At 40.8% G+C, this 14103-nt stretch overlaps 3 protein-coding genes across 5 annotated transcripts; all 3 read left to right on the top strand.

Annotated features, from left to right (window-relative positions):
- The first annotated feature begins 2499 nt into the window (after positions 1-2499).
- Positions 2500-4439, top strand: LOC115686975 (putative RING-H2 finger protein ATL21A). The gene is made up of 2 exons (XM_030612419.2): positions 2500-3169; positions 3726-4439. Exons 1-2 carry the CDS (start codon positions 2500-2502, stop codon positions 4166-4168), a joined length of 1113 nt encoding a protein of 370 aa, XP_030468279.2. The 3' UTR covers positions 4169-4439.
- A 465-nt stretch (positions 4440-4904) lies between these two features.
- On the top strand, positions 4905-5829 carry LOC115687005 (non-specific lipid-transfer protein-like). Its single transcript, XM_030612467.2, has 2 exons — positions 4905-5435; positions 5583-5829. Exons 1-2 carry the CDS (start codon positions 4987-4989, stop codon positions 5608-5610), a joined length of 477 nt encoding a protein of 158 aa, XP_030468327.2. The 5' UTR covers positions 4905-4986; the 3' UTR covers positions 5611-5829.
- A 1150-nt stretch (positions 5830-6979) lies between these two features.
- On the top strand, positions 6980-14016 carry LOC115686988 (mitochondrial inner membrane protein OXA1-like). Of its 3 annotated transcripts, XM_030612438.2 has the most exons (11): positions 6980-7292; positions 7534-8049; positions 8523-8613; positions 9978-10025; positions 10438-10496; positions 11037-11112; positions 11206-11337; positions 11594-11701; positions 12154-12208; positions 12935-13071; positions 13787-14016. In XM_030612438.2, exons 2-10 carry the CDS (start codon positions 7583-7585, stop codon positions 13069-13071), a joined length of 1173 nt encoding a protein of 390 aa, XP_030468298.2. In that variant the 5' UTR covers positions 6980-7292; positions 7534-7582; the 3' UTR covers positions 13787-14016. The 3 variants fall into 3 exon arrangements, with proteins under 3 accessions (XP_030468298.2, XP_030468296.2, XP_056160459.1); XM_030612436.2 differs by lacking the exon at positions 13787-14016 and having other exon boundaries at positions 7496-8049; positions 12935-13246; XM_056304484.1 differs by lacking the exons at positions 11594-11701; positions 13787-14016 and having other exon boundaries at positions 6981-7292; positions 12935-13246.
- The last annotated feature ends 87 nt before the right edge of the window (positions 14017-14103 follow it).

The following is a 14103-nucleotide window of genomic DNA, read 5'->3' as shown; positions in this document are numbered from 1 at the left end:
GAATGCACTCGCCGTAATAAATTGTAAATAAGAATCCGTACTTTTCAATGCTAAAACTTCACTTTGCAAAAGCATGACAAGAATGATCCTCATCTCTTTGCTTATGCCCATTTTTTCACTACCAGGCTTACACCAATTGTGTTGCTTTGTTTATTCATGAGCAATGTAGCTTCATTTTATTTTCAGACAAGCCAAAGAAATAAAAAAAGTACAGGGAAAGGCAAGAAGGGATGCGATCGTACAAGAGAAACCCACAAGTTATGATAAAAATAAACGAAACTAGCTCTCAAACTGAATACACGAATTTTGCTCCTTCAGCAACAACTTACAAGACGGACTTCATTTACAATTGCTGTATACATAAAACTTACATTGACTAGATAATTCAGATCCACAAGTGTGTGACGGTCTACTACAATGTCGATTTACATGATTGTAAAAGAAAACAACAGATTTGCTGTGCTATGGCAACCTGAAGGGGCATTCAACTTATAGTGCAGCAATGCAACAAATACAGCTGCAGCTGCCACTTAATAGGAATCGGTCGAATCACAAAGCTACCTTTCTATTTTGACCTGCACATCAAACAGATTAGGCAGATGAGCGTCATTAGAAAGAACCTTGATCAACACAACAGCTTAATGACCACCCTGCAAACTTCATAAGCTGAATTATCTCTAAGAAGACACCTTGTCAGACATATTGTTCAGACTCGTAGAAACGTATCGAATTCACTAGTCACCCACATTCGTCCTTTAAGCTACATTGAATGCATCGGACTTGAATAAATGCCACAAGGAACAGACAGAATGCGCGTAAACAAGGGACGAAGGATCAGTACGAGGATTCTGATCAATGCAGGAGTATGCGAATCATGTCGGGAGAAGTCTAGGTAAGCATTCAATATTAGAATGCAACCCACGCCTTTATAATCAACCCACGACCATACTCAACAAAAGGATGCCAAGCATGGCCAGATCAATGTACAAGAGGTTGCGAGAGTCGCAATGCCACAACTTGAGCAAGGACTGGGGCCCTCTTAATTTTGGAATTAGCTAGGCAAAAATAGTCCTGCTCAGACCTTTTACTTTCAAACATCACATCCAAGTCCCAACATCAAACAATCAACACACAAACCAGAATGCAGGCATGACTAATGACTGATCACCGATTCCCAGACAGAGCATAAGCAGTATCTCCTCCACAAACAAGAGACTGTTTGAGCAAATGCAAAAGACTGGTTTTTATGAGGAATCTTGAACCCGTGCAAATTGTAACCTATGCGCGAAAAATCAGCTAAGAATGGACCAACTGCTACAAACCCAGAACCACCATGAAAGTGATATTGACATATAAGAAATGCTTTCATCAGCTCCCTCTGCTGAATTCCATGAAACAGAGAGCCGCTCTGGTACATTAAGCCACAACCCAACAAACCATCATGCACCAAAACGGCCAAGAAGAGCCCCCAAAAAAACACCCCTTTTGTTTTTTCCAATTGGAGGAAGAACTTTGAGGAAAAGTGGAGAAATTTCGCACTTTTCCTCTAAGCTAAGCTAAGCTACCATTGCCAGGAAAGCAGACATGGTCAGCCCTGTAAAGAACGAAAGCCAGCTAGGGTTTTCAGGAGGGTTTATGCTGGACGGGTTTGTCCGGTCAATCCAGGATAGTCGGGTCGGGCCGGAAAGGCCCAAGACCTGGACATGCAAATCTATGTTGTTCGTTTTCGACGAGGAAACCGCTTACGTACATTTCTTTTTTTCTTTTGCCTAATTCCCAGACTCAACGGCTCGGTCATGATGAGCGGAGGGAAGAGAGGAAAAAAAAATGAAAAGGAAAAGAAAAAAACAGAAAAAGGAAAAAAGAAACAAAAAAATTTAAAAAGTAAAAGACGAAACTGTCCTTATTCCGATCGTCGAAATAGTCACGTGCTTGCTGGACGGTGAACATTTGACCGGCCGACGAACTCAGGCCCTTACTTGAGATTAATTGGGTACTTCAGATCCTTATTTGAAACTGATTGGACATTTCAGGCTCTTATTTGACACTATATCTATTTTGAATTTTTTTTTGAGAAAATGACCTCACTTTGGATATTGATTTGAAATTTTCTCCGAGGGAATCAGCCCTTTGTCTTTTGCAGACTTTTTGTACGGGCATTCTCCGATATCGACGAAATTGTTCTCAACATTCTGATGGAAAAGATATTTCCTAGCAAACCTCTTGTCGGTTTTTAAGCTCTGGCTTCTGGGCAAACGTCGTCACCTTGGGAATCGGATCCTGTTGGGAATATTTTATAGAGGTTTGCTTTGATGCAGGACCAAGACAACTCGCCATGAAGTTTGACTTATTTTTTTTCCGACCAAAAAAAAAAAAACTCGCCATGAAGTTTGACTTTAGTAATGGTAATATATATTAATAGGGTGTTGAACTTGATAACAAGCAACTTATATTTGCATATATGCCTGTTTCATTCTTAAGGCAAGTCCCTTCAGAATCATGTACATCTTAGTCAATCTCTTTGTTCTCTTCCTCTTCCAGAGCAGAACCGCCGCACAGAATTGCTCGGTCACGGCTTGCGGCGGTGGCAGCAGCATCCCAATTCGGTTTCCCTTCTGTTTGGAAAGCAGTCAGCAACCCGAGAGCTGCGGGTACCCGGGCTTCAAGTTAAGTTGCGACGGCCGAGGAACAACAATCCTGAGACTTCGTCATTCCGGTGAATTCTTTGTCCGCGAGATAAATTTTCCCATGCAGCAGATACAGCTCTATGATCCAGGGGATTGCCTCCCTAAACGACTTCTTCAGCTGAATCTTTCGGATTCTCCATTTTCGGCCAGTTATTATGAGAACTACACGTTCCTTGACTGTCCGATGAAGCTCACGTACTCGGCCATTGCGTGCCTCAGTAACAGTACTCGCACCGTTCTTGCATCTTCGGATGAGAGCTTCGTGAAGACTATGGCCGCGGTCTGCAGCATAATGGTCAGTCGACCAATCCCGCTGTCTTGGCCCGTTCAATATGATCAGGGCCCTTCAGATTACCTGAATCAGGATCTTCTGCTCTCCTGGTTTACGCCTGACTGCATAGATTGTGAGATGAAGGGTGGCATGTGTGGATTTGCGAGCAATGGCAGTCAGAACATCGGTTGTTTCAGCATCCCAGCTACAGGTGACGGTTTTCTTTTAGATCCTCGGAGTCATGACCTGTTAACTTCATCCAACTTCTTAACCATATGATGCTACGAAGTTTTGTTGAAAATTTCATCTGACTGTCATTGCCTCACTTAGACGGGTCGGGATATTCTTGGCGGACCCAGTACAATGGTCCTAGACCTGGTGAACACACAGCTGTATAGTTTCCTGCAACTCCATTTTGTATTGATTAGGACACTTCACAATAAACAATCCCATATCTCTGTGGTGGTAATAGACTTCAAACTCGAGAGAGCTATTTTAAGTATTCTAGGAATTTTCCTCTTCCCATAGATTATAAGCAGTGATGGCTATCGCACGCATTGTCAACCATATTAGAGAATTAAAAAACGAGCTCTGAGACGTCATTTCCTTGCTGTACAGGATTGCACAGCTATCAATTCGATTGTATTGTTAATTGACTTCTTCTCTATGAGGCCCATAGTCAACCCTCCAATTAGACTCTCAAACCACCATGCTTCTTATGTTCACCAACATTTATGCCTTCTGTCTTCAATGGTTTCTGCTTTCAGATCGAACAAGCAAGGGTCTCCTGATTTTCAGGATTATATGCCTCACAGTTGCTTTGCCAGCTATCATTAGCTCCATCGGGATCGGGGTCTTCATTTGCTGCACGGACCGAAGACTAGGCAGTAACAGGGCTAGCAACTCGCTGCAGAGCATCGATCCAGCCGCGGTGACCCCACAACCGAGCATTGTGACGGTTGGCCTGGACGAATCCACCATCGAATCTTTCACAAAGATAGTACTTGGTGAGAGTCTTCGCCTTTCAGGACCCAATGACAATATTTGCCCGATATGCTTGGCTGAGTACCGGCCCAAAGAGATCCTAAGGTGCATACCCAAGTGTACACACTGCTTCCATGCAGAGTGCATCGATGAATGGCTCAAGATAAGCAGTATGTGTCCGGTTTGCAGGAACTCTGCGTCACCGGTCCCTCCTGATGATACTTGATGGATCTCTAACTTTTTCTCGCTGTACTGGTGCAAAACCTCCATAGCTTACGGCCATTTTTCTTCTTTCAACTTTCTTTAAACTTACAGGGTCAATCCTCTTAACCACACAAATTATTTTGAAGAAAAGATTTGATTCCGGGTGTTTTTTCTCAAGAACATAAACTGTGCATCTGCTTACAGAATACATTGAGTCCATGCTTTCTTCCAAATAACAAAATGCAGGCGCAAATCTTGCTGGAATTTAGAACAATTGACTTTAACAGGCAAAGCCACACGACACACTCTTGTGAGAACCTCCATATTTCGACCCTCGCATTTGCAGTTTATTCATTGACTTTCCGAGATCGCTTGTGTAGAAAGAGAATTCAGTTCTCATCTTCTAAAAATGAAATTACTTAAAAGAGTCTCATGCTCTCCCCTTACAATGATCATACTTGTCTATATTTAAGGCTAAATATAGCTCAATGCACCGCCTTATTTTTCTCAAAATCCTGTAAGGAGATGAATGGACCTTTTGCTGACACGCAAATATGACTGCTCATGCGATCTTGACCATCATTGACATGCTCATGCTAACTGCTCACAACTTCTTCAGATGACGCGTGAAGCTGAAGGGATTTTAGGAACCATGAAATGTGCATGACCTAAAACATGAACACCAAAATGGATTACAACCATCCCAGCAGAAATATATATAGAACTCAGTACAAGTAGTGTTCTATCCTCAACTCAAAAGCATCAAACCTGCCTCGAATCAAGATATCATACTCTCGTATTGCAAGTCTGTTCAATCAAACCAGGGTAGGAGATCAGGCAATGCAGACTCACTTACTCAGCTTCCTCATATTAACAACAGTCCCCGTATTCTCGAAGTCAGCCTTCGGTCATGAATTATCTACACCACCAATTCCACCACCATCACCGTCATTATTAGCACACCCAAAGCCGGCCTTCACTGATCCACCAACACCACCGCCATCACCATCACCATTAGTGCCTCCGTGCATCACTGTGGTGGTAGAACTGTTGCCTTGCTTGCCGTTCTTGAGAGGCGAGGGCTCAACTCCATCGCAGAGTTGCTGCACTGGCGTGGTGGACATGAGCAACAAGGCCAAGAGCAAAGGCGATCGACAAGCCATATGCGGGTGCGTCAAGGAAGCTTTGGCTAATGTTGAGTATCAGCCCAAGCTCATCTCAGTCCTGCCTCAGAATTGTGGTGCCTCCATGACTCTTCCTCCCATCGACAGCAAAACCGACTGCTCCAAGTAATACTTGCCCACCCCATGTGTGATGAATTGAAAAGACATGAATTTTACGCACTTGTCACGTTATTACTGACTGGATTTACCCCGTAAAATTCACAATATAAATCCGTCTAATTTTCCAAAAAATGCGTTTGTGTTTGGATGCAGGGCCATAATCGAATCGTGGATCTATTGACATGTACTTCTGATATCCAAGATATTATTTCAGCTGCGGTAGAAGCCAAAGACTCTTGGAGTAAAGGATACTTTAGAACTTCGCACGGGTGAATCTGTACTGCAAGGCCTTCGCCTGCGGGCAATCATCTTGAATGCGATGTCTTGATATAATTCTAAAGATCAGAGTGACCCATTAATCAAGTCAGAATAATGTCTCAATCTTTGCGATTTGCATTGATGATAGTCGCTTTTCGTTTCCCTTCCCCCTCAAGATACGAAATCATCCTACGCGTTTGAGTATACAACCCAGGACAATAATACTGCAAGTAACTGCAAATTCGACCATAATTTCGAATATATAATCTTCCAACCTATCCTCTTGCTCTCGGCTGAGGAACATATCTAGTGAGGCAGTCAAAAAATTGCGTGAGTTTTTTTTTTTTTATCAAAAAAAGAGAGAAAACAGAACTCTCAAGACTCATTGTTACTATTATAGTTCATAGTCGCTCGAGAGAGTTGTGGTCATCATACTCAAAAGTACATTTTGACCATTGATAGCAGGTACAGTCCATATACGAATATGTCGGGGTCTCAACAAAATGATTCTGGTTTTTTCACCTGCTTCTGGTTGGGAGCAACATTTCTCCCTGTTTTCAGTGTTTCGACGAGATGATGCTGGGAAAACAGAGCCCCCAACGAGTGTTGGCAGGAAAGCATTCTCCAACTTCAGTTCTCCGCCAGAGAATGAGATGTCCAAAGATAAAGATGAAGAAGGCAAGAAAGGATGAACAAGAATAAGCGAGATATATGAGTAATCTAATCTTCTCACTGTGCTTCGTGTTTCAACGAGTCGATGCAAACTAGGTTGTGACTACCATCTGAAAGGACAATCTGCCATTTTGACCTGATTGTGTTAGCTGGGTTTCGACCCCCTACTTTTGGGGCTACATGGATAGGCTCCAATTTAGTGCGAGTTCACTCTCTAATGTGCTTAAAATTTGTTTACGTAGCATGTCGGTCGATTGAACTCGCATCGTGTTGGCCGTCCAGTGAGGTGCTTATGACCCGAGCTTGAGCTTGCTAAAATGGGTATCTTCCATATTTATTATTAGAAAGTAACAAAGAAAAAAGGTAAATTTATGAACAACGGGCAATAATAACGTTGAATACAAAGATATCGATATTAAGCGAGTGAAATTGAGCTGATTATGCACTTTATTTTAAAAGAATAAACCTAGTTTTATTAAGACCAACTTACCAAGTAATGTGACAAACTTTTCTTAAATGTTAATCGGTTGAGAGGCCAATTTGGCAGATCGATACTGCTCATTTTTCAAGTAGGATAGAATCTCTAAATAATCTAAAATAGAGAGCCTCTGCCTGAAAAAGGAAACACCAAAAACAGAGAGTAAGAAAATAAAAAAGTAGATCTTGCGTGGAAACGGTGCAACACATTTGCGTATCGGGCTTTCGGTGAGCGGAGGAACTCAGGACTTCACTGCTTAGCTCTGAGCAGTGGCGGCATGAATGAAGCTTGATCTCGATTTGGCCGTCCGCGAACTGCTCAAAGGCGTCGACTTTCATGCGCGCTCTCGTCGTCGCCGTCGACCACTTTCAAGTCTTCAAGTTTGCTTTGTGCCGCTTTTATTTGCTTTTCCTTAGTGTTCGGCCGCTGATGAAATCAAGAACCGCAGATTCGAGGTTCGTCTTTTCCTTTGGAATTGAAACTTGAGCCGAACTGGCGCGCCCCTTTATTGTGCTTCCATTTTTCTCGATACCCTTTTGAGTTATCTTTCGCTGTGATCTTTAGTTGTCTGATGAGACCAATTAGCTCGCTTTACGTTGAATATAACTTCGTGAATGAGACATGGCTGCACCAAAAATTCGTTCTTTCATCTGTCCAGTGATTCGCATTGACTAAACATTACTGCTTGGTGTTCAGACCAAAATACAAAAGGAGAGAAATTTCTTGATTGATGAAGTAGAAGGAGATGGCTTGTAGGCGCAGTTTGTCTGCCACCGGAACCTCAATTGCCAGAAGGCTCCGTCCGTCATTCTTTCCCATTCACCATGACAACCACGATGAACCAATTTGCTGTTCGCCGGAAAGGGATTATTTGTCTCAATCTACTTTGATCAACTCATCGCCCCGTGCTTCTTCGGGGTCAAGGAATCTTCTCAGCCCTCAATCAATGGGGAGACGGGGTTTGTTGTTCGTGCCGCCTCCTGGGATCAGCTCCTCTCTGTGTAGATATATGTCTAATGCAAGTGGAGACGACAGCTCGTTTAAGATTGATGACTCTGTTAGGGAAGCAACCCCCGAGATGGTGATGGATGTGGTCACTTCCCAATCTTCTGCTATGAGCGAGGTGGCACTTGCTGCGGCAGACTCTTCTTACCCTGTTGCCGGAATTGAGTACCTGATCGGTGCATTGCATTCGTTTACCGGCTTGAATTGGTATGGCATCTTTAGCCATCATGACAATTTTGTTTCCTCATTGTTTCGATGCCTAGTGTGGTTCTTTGCTGCTGATCAATGAGTGACTGGCTCAGGCTTAGTCACTGATGCTTAATTTAGCTATCATGCTTCTAAGCTACCACTGGTCCACTATGCTTCTGCATGGATACTTGGTTCGCAAGATCTACATGTGATATTTTCATCTGATCCGCCAAAAACCAGGTTGATGTTGCTAAATCAAGTGTTGTCTAAGGTAAACCATATACAGGAGTTTACTTTTTATTTCAAGATAAGCAGTTTCGTGTGCTTTGCTTAAGTAATTTAAGACATGTTCTTTTTCTGGTGTGGAAATGGATCAAAGAAGTGAATGTTAATGCATGATAGGCAAAAGCTGGTTTAAGTTACCACCTACCTATCACCAAAATGAAAATGTTGCCTCAAGAATATCTTTTCACTTGTTTCCCTTGAATCAGGTGGGCATCTATAGTTTTGACAACTGTATTAATCAGAGGAGCGACAGTTCCACTTCAAATAAATCAAATGCGCTCTACTGCAAAACTCAGTGTAATTTTCAAGCCCTGTTGTGTTAGGCATTTGGAATTTTTATATACTTCATGTATTTCATTTTAGTCTAATAGCCAATACAAAGATAATTATAATTCTTATTATCAATTTTTTGGCTTTAAAATCGATTATTGACAACTTGTATTGAAGAACTCTTGCCAATGATGCCTTATCCCTACCATTTCAGATTAGCAGCTTTTTTTGTTGTTTTACTAAACCACATGGTGCTTCAATTTACTTAATGTTAGAAGAGGTAGTACAATGATCATGTGCCTCTCCATAATTGTTTTTGTCATTTCATGTCATGGTGCAACATACTTAACTTACGGTTGGACGATTCTTGCGACCTAAATATGTTGAAATGTAAGACCTAAAAATATTGAAATATAACTTCAATGTGGAATAGTCGAATTAACATTATGCGAATTTCATCAAATCACCTTTTATGTAATTGCAGTGTGTAAACGTGAACTAGAGAATCTCTATACGATACATTTGGATAATATCATAGAAAGAGTGGAACATGAAGATTTAAGCCTTTGAACTTATAAACAATAAGGGGAGAGCTCTACTTGGAATGAATCCTGACATGCAAAGTTACGAAAAAAATCATATTTTGCTCTTCTTTAATATTCCTATGTTCAACATGTCAAACTTTCTAGTCGCCAATGTAAGTTCCGGTCTAATATTTAAGAGGCATGTTTGCTTGCTTCTGAAAGTGATAAAGAAAAAGATCTTGGCTTTACTGAGCAAAGCACCGCCAATTCTGGCTTTGATGAAGTCACAGGATGCCTAAAAGCCTTCCCAACAGCAGGTTGGCTTATTGATGATTCCTTTGCTTGCTTCTGAAAGTGATAAAGAAAAAGATTTTGGAGAAGAAGTAGTAGGGAGGGAGGGAGGGAGTTTTGCTTGCTTCTGAAAGTGATAAAGAAAAAGATCTTGGAGAAGAAGTAGTAGAACGGATGGGGCCTACTTTAGAGGTTCTTACTACCATTACTTCATCCGCTCTTGTTATTTTTCTTCTGGTGCTCAAGGGATAGTGATTATCTGCTTCTCTTTTAGCTTTTGAGAGAGAGAGAGAGAGAGAGAGAGAGAGAGAGAGAGAAGAAGAAGAAGAAGAAGAACGGATGGGGCCTACTTTAGAGGTTCTTACTACCATTACTTCATCCACTCTAGTTATTTTTCTTCTGGTGCTCAAGGGATAGTGATTATCTGCTTCTCTTTTAGCTTTTGAGTTGGATAGTTTGCTAGGTGTGTACTTCTGTTTCTAGATGATCTCAACTTACATTTGGCAGTAACATCTGGAGCTTCTCAAACTTTGGCCCTCCTATTTGTATAAATGATGAGTAATTGGTGTTATGCAGTTAATGAGACCGCGCGTGGAAGAGTTGAATCGAACATTGAGGGAGACGGTGAGTTGTTGTCTGTATTGCAGTTCATTATACTGTTTGCTAGAAGTTGGAGCATCAGAAGCTATCCTGAAAATGATTGTGAATTTCTACTTGATGTTTATTGAGACATGGTCTGCTATGCTGTTGACTGCTAGTCACTGAGATGCTCCAACAATAGCAATTGCTTGATTGCTCTTCAAAACATTGGCTGGCACAGCAAACAATCTCTTAAAGTAAAGATGCCTTTTTAATCTAGAATTTCTAATTCATCATCTCGAGTAGCGGACGTAGCTCTCTCATTGAGCTCATCTTCTGATGTCTGGTCATCTTAATTATCAACTGTGAAAACTCACTACTTTTTGGTGCATAGAATATTAAATATTCTACAAGTGAATGACCTTAGTCACCTTGTGCCTGTATTTTGACTCTGCAGGCAAATGCTCCTGATGCTGCGTCCAAGTACCTGCAAAGTTTCACATCATTATTCAAAGAGTAAGCTTTTCCTTTTTCTGTTTAGACAATCTGTAAGTCAATTAATCTTCCTCTGGTAAATTTTGTGTTTCGATTATTAATGGTGTGTGGAGTTTATTTGGGTGTTATATAATTATACATACATTAGTTAAAGTGGTAGTTGAACAGAGTGGACAAGCTTTCGATTCTCATTGTCATCACTTGCAAAAATGAAGTTGAGCGATTGAACTCTGTTATGGCTTTAATTGGAAGCATGATGAAGCTGACTGGTCCGGACACAAGAAAAGGATGAGGACAGAAGCAGTGAAAAATAAAGTTAATTAGCCATAGGAAAGAGCATGAGCTCAGTCTTTTATGTACAAAAAAAGCTGGGGGAGAAAGAGATGGAACTTTCCTTGTGATGAGAGAGAGAGAGAGAGAGAGAGAGAGAGAGAGAGAGAGTGTGTGGTGCGAATCTAAACTTCTGGTTCTAAGGGGATTTGCTAGTTTGTCCCCATTAAAGGCTTTTTCCTGTCATGAATTTGCCTTAGAATTTTCTGATTGTGACCTTGGTCTTTGCAGATATGGCATCAGTCCATTCACTCCTCTGAAAGGAATCCTGATTCGAGGTCCCATCTTCATTAGTTTTTTCTTTGCTGTAAGATTCAAGCCTCAGTTCACGCTGTATGTGCGAGATATTTGATTTGCAATTGATGTTTACAAGGCTCCTGCACTGACTTGATCTATGTAGATAAGAAACATGGCTGAAAAAATTCCGTCTTTTGAAACTGGTGGAACTCTCTGGTTTGTCAATCTGGCTACTCCAGATAGCCTTTACATCCTACCAACCCTGACAGCTCTGACCTTCTGGATTGCTGTGGAGGTTAGCATTTCAATGTTGTTTACTTAAGTTCGGCAAAGCTAAAGATCATGGATCATATTATCTAACGAGGTAGTATAAAGTCTTTAGAATCTATGAGCTATTCACTTAGCTTGTATGTTGATCCAATGTGCGTTGACCCCACCTCTCAGCTAGCACCTGGAATTTCACTTGAAGATTATACTTTTGTTCTTTCTTTTGCTTGCATGCATAGATTTCTGTCTGATAGACTGACAGAACTAAACTTTTCTTTTATCAGTTCCACTTGGAAGAAGGACTCGAGGGAACCGCTGTGGCTGGTACCCTGAAAATATTCTTTAGGATCCTTACTGTTCTCTCAATTCCAGTTATGATGTGTTTCCCAAAGGTATTATGCCTAGGACTATGTTTTCATGGTCCTGCCCATATCAATAGTCTTTTGTTCACCTGAATGCAAATCTGAGACTGCTCAAGCATATAGCAGATGAATTGATGATAACAGTAATCTTTGATTTTTGTTTTTGGGGTAATCTAATGAGGGGAGTGAGGGGTTCACGATGCAAGGGAAGACTTCATGTTTAGCTTCAATACTAAGTATACAATGACCTATATGGCTTGAATAATGAACACCTACTTGCCAAGTATTGTCAAATTATGTTCTGCATCTATCACATGAATCATGATTTTCTTTCTGATAGTTCTAACTGGTTGCTTGTATTTCTAGCTGTTCGTTCTTGCTGATCAGTATATTGATGGTTAATTTTACTTTCTTCTTTCCTTTCTTCTGGTCTCAGATTTTGACTTTATTTAAAAGTTCTCCTTTTCCTTTCTCAATTGCAGGCGATGTTTGGCTATTGGCTTACCTCCAACCTATTCTCCCTCGCATTTGGGTTAGGTCAGTTCTTCTAACTGCGGCATTCACTTTTATATCGTCACCTTCAAAAAGAAGAGATATGAGAATGCAAGAGGTCCAACAGTACTCCACTTTTAGAATTGCCTTAAGAGAATAAGTTGCAAACTTGGTGAATATTCATATGTGGGGACTGCTTTCCAAAGCTTCTGGGTATACAATTGATATGCTTCTTTCATGTTCCTTGTCCTTGTGAAATTAGTCACCACTTATTCTTGAAAAGCTCCAATTAGAACCCTATGTTGGATGCAAGGTAGGGACTTGGTTTCAGTTTTGATATTTCATATCCGAAGTTGGCGATATCCGAAGTTGGCATAGAAAATGTCTCATTTAATAAAAATCGAATAGGACAAATAAATGTGACGGTATTGTCTTCTGGCTTCATATATAGATTGCTCTCCCCGTTCCACTGCTGTGCTAAGCTTCCAGACGGTGAAGAGCCCAAATAGTGTATGGCAAGTGTTGACCTTCTGAATGCACTAAATTGGCATTAATCATGCCGAAACGACAAAAGTGACGGTAGATGTTCATCTAGCATTATTGAATATGTAGACTGAAAATACATTTCACATTAGACAAGATCGGTTAACTTGCAGCACTTAAGTATGCATTTCATATATTTTGTAGGCTGGTCTTGAGGTTCGGAGTTGTCAAATCATGGGATCTTATTCTTCGTTGCAATGACATTGTGTCTATTTCCACTTGTTGCAGTTGTACAACAGCCAGGGGTCAAGAAATTACTGAAAGTTCCCGAGATACCGGTTTCACCTATTCCTGCATCACAGCAACTCTCTCAAGCCCCTAGCTCAAGAGAAAAAGATGGAGGCAACGGAACAAAACTAAGATAGGTGTGACATATAAGTTATCTGCTCAGTGAAGCATTTATTTGCCAGGTGTAACTTTGTCCTTTAGCCCGTTACTCGATGACAGGACTCTAATTTTGTTGTAGTCCCCACCCCAAGGCAATTTGTTTTCTGACAAATTCTTACTTAGCGAGACAAAATGAAATTTCTTGATTATTTTCAGTTTGCTGTGTAGTGTGTATCGTCAACTGAGTCAAGTAAAATTGTTGTGACTCTTATCTAGAACAATGATGAGCCATTTCACCCGAGTGTTATTGTAAAAAGTTTGGAAGGAGAATTTGATGATGATAAGAAATTTCCTTGGTCATTTATGTGATTTGGTGTTTGAGCTGTTCTTCTAAGTCAATATGGGTTAGCTTGAAATAGTCTAAGTTCATTCTCCATGCGTGTGGAGAAATCTATTGAACTTTTCGCAATCTCTACAAAGCTTATAATTGTTCATTTTTCAGGTTAATTAATTGAACTTGGAATCAATCTTCTCTTAGATTCTTTTGACCCGAGCGCAAGCGTGCTAAGAAACATAGTTGAATGCTTTATGTTCCACGAATATTGCTTCAGCAGAATTTTGCATTCCTGAGGTGAATATTTTATTGAGCTACCATTGTTTTAAATGTAATAAGCACACAAAGGGCATGCAATGTTCTTTTTGGGGCTAAAGGAAGCATCATCTTATTTAAATTGAAATGCACTTTGCTTGCAGATGGTACAATGGGGTCGGTTTGCGTGAATTCTTCAGAAACAATCATTCGCATCCCTCGGGGTTCTTGCCTGTTTAAATTGCTGCCTGGGAATCTTCAATAACTTGTCATCTCTAATGCTCTCGATAGTGTGATAAACTTGATAAGGTGGTCAACCCGATTATATCACTGCCTTGTAACATCATATTGATATTGGAATGGAAGTCAATAGTAAATTATGGACATTTTCAAAGACTTTAGGGAAGTGACTACTGCGCTCCAGTGTTGGTTCGATAAGTCTGCGATTTGGTATGCAACTCAATTAAGCTGCTTTGACATG

Source organism: Syzygium oleosum, unplaced genomic scaffold (genome assembly GCF_021117445.2).
Source record: "Syzygium oleosum isolate NSW1041296 unplaced genomic scaffold, Sole_v2.1 Sole_v2.32, whole genome shotgun sequence".
Classification (NCBI taxonomy): Eukaryota; Viridiplantae; Streptophyta; class Magnoliopsida; order Myrtales; family Myrtaceae; genus Syzygium; species Syzygium oleosum.
Note: the sequence above shows the minus strand (reverse complement) of the source record. Positions and strands in the feature narration are given on the sequence as shown.

Coding starts and splice junctions, on each gene's coding strand:
- LOC115687005 (XM_030612467.2), top strand. CDS start 4,987: ATGCAGACTCACTTACTCAGCTTCCTCATATTAACAACAGTCCCCGTA. Junction 5,436..5,582: donor AGCAAAACCGACTGCTCCAA/GTAATACTTGCC, acceptor GTTTGGATGCAG/GGCCATAATCGAATCGTGGA.
- LOC115686988 (XM_030612438.2), top strand. CDS start 7,583: ATGGCTTGTAGGCGCAGTTTGTCTGCCACCGGAACCTCAATTGCCAGA. Junction 10,026..10,437: donor ATCGAACATTGAGGGAGACG/GTGAGTTGTTGT, acceptor TTGACTCTGCAG/GCAAATGCTCCTGATGCTGC. Junction 11,702..12,153: donor TTATGATGTGTTTCCCAAAG/GTATTATGCCTA, acceptor TCTCAATTGCAG/GCGATGTTTGGCTATTGGCT.
- LOC115686975 (XM_030612419.2), top strand. CDS start 2,500: ATGTACATCTTAGTCAATCTCTTTGTTCTCTTCCTCTTCCAGAGCAGA. Junction 3,170..3,725: donor TTTCAGCATCCCAGCTACAG/GTGACGGTTTTC, acceptor TTCTGCTTTCAG/ATCGAACAAGCAAGGGTCTC.